This window comes from Prunus dulcis, chromosome 2, assembly GCF_902201215.1.
Source record: "Prunus dulcis chromosome 2, ALMONDv2, whole genome shotgun sequence".
NCBI lineage: Eukaryota > Viridiplantae > Streptophyta > Magnoliopsida > Rosales > Rosaceae > Prunus > Prunus dulcis.
Genome location: NC_047651.1, coordinates 5,094,855 through 5,100,318, shown reverse-complemented (window position 1 = coordinate 5,100,318; position 5,464 = coordinate 5,094,855). Strand labels below are relative to the sequence as shown.

General features: G+C 36.0%; 2 protein-coding genes across 2 annotated transcripts; both read right to left on the bottom strand.

Annotated features, from left to right (window-relative positions):
- On the bottom strand, positions 1 to 1,016 carry LOC117617290 (agamous-like MADS-box protein AGL61). Its single transcript, XM_034346617.1, has one exon. It carries the CDS (start codon positions 812 to 814, stop codon positions 209 to 211), a length of 606 nt encoding a protein of 201 aa, XP_034202508.1. The 5' UTR covers positions 815 to 1,016; the 3' UTR covers positions 1 to 208.
- Positions 1,017 to 1,889: 873 nt separating this feature from the next.
- LOC117617291 lies at positions 1,890 to 4,944 on the bottom strand. Its single transcript, XM_034346618.1, has 4 exons — positions 4,823 to 4,944; positions 3,423 to 3,525; positions 2,522 to 2,670; positions 1,890 to 2,195 (listed from the first exon to the last, which is right to left on the bottom strand). Exons 2-4 carry the CDS (start codon positions 3,520 to 3,522, stop codon positions 2,118 to 2,120), a joined length of 327 nt encoding a protein of 108 aa, XP_034202509.1. The 5' UTR covers positions 3,523 to 3,525; positions 4,823 to 4,944; the 3' UTR covers positions 1,890 to 2,117.
- Between the last annotated feature and the right edge of the window lie 520 nt (positions 4,945 to 5,464).

Genomic DNA, 5,464 nt, shown 5'->3' with positions numbered 1-5,464 from the left:
ACTCAGATGCAAGACTACCAGCTAGCCTAACGAGCTGCTAGCTTTATCACTGCCTTCAAAAGACGGAAAAGCATTAACAGAAAGGAAAATTCAGACAAGACCATGCACATAACCAAAGTTATAGGCACTACTAGGGATCAAAGAACCAGCAGGTCTAATTTGATTGCGGGTTTGCTTTCAAAGAGATGATCATCACTTTGATTAGCGATTACCATTCATCTGAAGAGTGGTACTGAGAATTGATAGCAGCACAAGACTGGATCTTCAAAATCTTGTTCACTTGTTCAATCACATTCTTCTTGACCTCCTTCATTGCAGCCTTCAGTATCTGTATCTCATGCAGTCCCATTTGATCAATTGGGTTTTCCCACCAACACCGTCTCGATGATCCCTGGCCGCCTTTGCTCATCTCGTCAAGCTCTTGTCCTCGCTTTTTCTCAGCCTCCAAATGTTTTTGAGTCTGAATTAACACCATATTAAGCTCGTGAACACTACTGTCACTCATGTAGCCCTGAGCCTGATCAACAAGTAGTTGTTGAGAAGTGAAATCAGAGTCTGTGGAAGGTTTTGGAGTGCAAAGAAAGCGGTCAACGATGGACTCAACATGAGGGTGGCCAAAGGAGAAGGGTTTATTGGCAGGAGAGAAGACAACTATTGCAATCTCAACACCACAAACGGTGCAGAGCTCACTAGCCTTCTTGAAGAGCCCTGAACGACGTTTACAGAATGTGACTTGTAAATTACTTCTCTTGGCTATTTTGGCAATTGGAATCTTTTGGCGTCCCTGGCCTGGTTTCTTCTTCATCATAACCATAGCAGAAATTGGAAGGATATATATATTTTTTAATATTGAAAGAGCCAGGCAGAGAGACAGTGGAAGCTTGTTGAGATTGGGATGGTTGGAGGGGGATCTAAAAACATGTATTTATACAGGGTTGTATAGTTCTTTGTCATTTCCCTTGGAATTAATAGCAGTTATGCTGGGCATATTATTGTCCAATGGGGTCTTAATGCTCTGTTACCTGCATGATTAACGCAAAATCTTTTTGGAGTTATGAGTTTTTTTCAGTTAAAATATATGCAATTACTATGGAACTAATAACCAATTGATGATTTTAACAGAAAAATAAATAAATAAGCAATTAATGATTTGCATAAAATACACAATTATATGACTAAACCTTGGAAGTCAATGAGTACCACGGTCTACTTTGATTACCAAAAACAAGGAAAGGAATTAACAGAAAAATAAATAAGCAATTAATGATTTACATAAAATACACAATTATATGACTAAACCTTGGAAGTCAATGAGTACCACGGTCTACTTTGATTACAAAAAACAAGGAAAGGAATTGGCTAAATTCTCTACTTTGAGAACCATACGTTTAGACTATCGCTTGTATTTAAAATAACAAAAAGAACAAGACGTTAATAAGGACGTCGTAACTGAAATCATAATCGCGCCTTAGCCTGGTTGAACTGAACTCGAGCCAGTCTGAACTCTTGAAGATAGGCACAAAAAATGTTCAACCATGCAGAGCTACTGGATCCTAAGAGCATATGGAGGCTAGCAACCAAGACTTGGTGAAAATACGAAATCTAGGAAAGAGAAGCAACAATGCTAAGGAAAAGGATGAGATGTTGCCAGTCTGCAGCCACTTATAACTGAATAATCCCACCAATTTGAATAAGCTAATATGTACTGTTTATTACTTGAGCAGAGAATTTTTTAAATAATCTGGTATTTTAATTAAAAACTACTGTCAGTGTCACATAGATAAAAAGGTTTAACAAATCAATAAACATTTGACCCTTCAATACCAACAGATTTTGTAATCTTCCTAAACCAGTTTGCTATAAGTCAGAGCAGTTGGACACCAAAGATATGAAACAAGGATTCTGGTGAAACCACCTAGGTAGATTGCTCAATTAAATCCAGTACATCATACACTACCGTTGAACTTTATGATGAAACTTAAATTGGGTGAAGAAAGACTAGAATATCATGAAAACAAAAACTCTCTTATTTCACAGCTCCATACATCGAGTGTCTGCCAGTAACATTTGGCAGCAGACAAAATCTTTGTGTAAACTGCACACTACTCCAAAACTAACTAAGATTTGATCGCCTGAGCTAGTGGTCTCCAGAGTCCCAGTCTATACTTGTGGGTGTATTTCAAGATCAACTTCCTCTGCAAAAAGAGAAATCCAATATCAAATTTCTAAACCACCAAGAAAACAACATTAAGATCCTCGGAATTATATTTCTTTCATTTTTATGAAGAAAAAAGAAGAAACAAAGTTATTATTTCCATCTGTTCATCAGCAATGCATAAAGGAAGGATTACTGAGACGGATCCAAAGCAAACAAGAAACAATAAAGATGATTCCAAGGCTTTAGTATAGTATAGCTATACATTCCTAAATTGCAAGAATTTAGAAACAGAAACTTTAATATATTAATCTCCGGTGGGTGTGTGCGTCTGCGAAGTAAGTGATCAACTCAGAGATTGATTACATGTTTGCAAGGGACACCAAGTTTCTTCAGCTTGAGAGTACGAGTGACAAGCAGCTTTTGGAAGTCACCAATCTCAGCTTCAAGCTTGGCCACATGGGATTCCACTCCATTGCCAATTCCATTCAAAAACTCTGGTATTCCAACTTTCACTGCAAGAAAAACAACCACACAACCCCAATTTGAAGGTTTTCCATTGAATTAAACCCAATTTTCAAAAATTTATCTCCTAAATTTCTAATAAAACGTCAAGAAAAGTTTGTTATTCTGACACTTGGACTGCGCATTTAAGCCTACAACATATAACTATAAGCTAAGCTTTACACAAAATGATTCACCTACCATGCCCTTCAATGTTCTCAATCTCTTAGCACAACTTTTTTTAATTCAAAAGAAAAGAACAAAACAGAAGCCAAGTGTGATGTTCAATAATAGAAAAAAATTACTCGTTAAATTGACAGTTAAATAAACAAGAAACATGACCTTACAAAACCCAAGATTTCACCTGCCTCCCTTTTGTATCCCCAACTTTTTCAGCAACTGAGTGGTGAGCCAACAGAAGCATAACAACACTTCTTGGGCCATTCTTCTTTATTGTTTTTGGTGAAGTGACCAACAAAGTTTCTCATTTCTATCGAAACCTAAATATAGAGCATTAACAAAACCCAAACTTTATGTTCCCATTTTTTTCATCTTCTTTCATTTTTAAAGCATCCAAACACAACCTCCAATGCCACATAGCTACTTAACCAAATAAAAAGTGTATCTTCTAATTTTGAAGAAAAGGAAATCACAAATTCATGAAACCCAGAAATCTTATTTTCTATCATTTTCTTGGGAACCAAAGACAAGTGGAAGGATCAATAATTGCGTATTAAAGCCTAAAATCAAAATCTTTACTTACCTAGGTATGGGTTTGATTTTGTGGAGAATCTGGCGGATCCGGTTGCTAAATATGGTCCCAAAATTGCTCTTGAGTTGAATAGCATTTGCCTCCATGCCATCTTCTGTTGAATAGAATTGTTCAAATTAACGTGTATAAACAAATGAGTGTGTACATACATATCTAGAAGAACTGAACACACACACACACACACAACAACACTGAATTCAGTTCCCCAAAGTGTAAATCTAATAATCTAGCCTACTCAAATCCAAAACCTTGCAAACTAGGAAGACAGTAAATCAAGGACCAGATTTGGTACAAAATATTGAAGAGATTGTTAATTTACTTTGATAGGCGCATGGTATTACTTTGGGCTTCTCTCACATTCCATATTCAATACATGGTGACGTTAAGATTAAAATTTTAGACGAGTTACATTGATTGGACAGAAATCTCATTAGGGGCAGAAACGAAAATACTTCGGTTGATTTTTTGAATTGGCGTTAAGTTGACAATACACATACTTTGTTTTAGTGAGATTGAAGTTATAACTTCGAGTGGGATAATTGTATTGGAATTTCACTTGGATATTCAAGAGCATGCCTAGTTAATTTCACCTGCACATCTGAGTAAAAGATTACCAAAAAACTTGGTGGCCAATTTCTATCATCCAAATGGCAACTGAAACCATGCTCTCACTGTCATGTATGGGGCAAAAACTTAACTCTAAGCAGAGATTTATGACTGGAAAAAGTACTCAGTGAGTGCATAAATTTTCAGCCTCTAACTGAGAACTGTGCTTGAAGTTTTAGAAAGCATCAAATACAACATTGCTACATGTTGCTTCTTCATTATACTTGCAGTCAGAGCTACAACCATGAATGTAATTAAGGAACATAAATTTTTGGATAAAGGTTTTAACGTCAGGGCTCAGAATTTTTGTCAACCAACCAAAAAGGAACTTAGGCACGTTGAACCCCTAATCGAGTTCATCTCGAATTTGATTGGGATGGTTTATTTGCCAACTCAAACTCAGACCAATAACACTAAAATCAAACTAAGTTCAAGATATGTCTCTCAGTTCCTGTTATCATCAAATTGCGAGACTTTTTTTCTATAAAAAAAAAAAAATCAATCATATTTCCTTATCTCCATTTGTACCAAGAAGCCTTACAGTTACAGTTATACTAAAGCCCTACACCATGAAAATGCATAGAGCAAAAAAAATCCTAAACCCATAAGTATATATTCGCCCTAAATAATGACAACGCCCCAAATCATGAAAATGATACAAGATAGAAAATGCAGGAAAGAAAAAATTCTACACATAAAACCCTAACTTAATATTAAAATTTTGAAATTAAAAAAAAAAAAAGTAAGTGGAAAAGGAAGGTATTTGAGTACAGAGAGAATGGTACCTGTAGGTAGGAGAGAAAGTAAAGATCAGCTTTTCGTTTGATAGAAACAAGCTGCAGTGGGCAGAGGAGAGAACCCAAAACGCAAGGTTTGAGTTTGAAGAACGGCCGAAAGGAGAATGAGTAAGGTGGAGGGCAAAAATGTCATTTATGAAAAATGAGGGCAATATCGGTATCTTGAAAACTTGGATTAAATGCACAACCAAAACCATGAACCCTAAAACGCTCGAGAGAGAGAAAGAGAGAGACAGAGCATACATTGTTCTTTTTTCTTGGTAGGCGGGATTTTGTAAGAAATGGAACACGGGTCCTTAACTGATCCCAGCCAATCTACATTTTCTTTGGTTGATGAGGATTATACATTTGCAAATGCCGCCAGGTTCACTTTGAATCAGGAGCAAGTGCTTTCTACTTATTTTGTAAGCACTTTTAGTAAATGTTCGACTGTTGCTATGCATCAATAATCTGCTTCTCCTATAACCTTTTTTTTTTTTTTTTTTTGGTGGGTATTGAAGTAAATCATAAAGCTTTACAAGTTTATTGCTACATACCATCCTTTGAATCCTTATCAAATTTTCTATGTTGAAGTAAATCTTGCTATAAGATAGGATTAAGTGGAAAATGATGACGTAATTAGTAGTGATT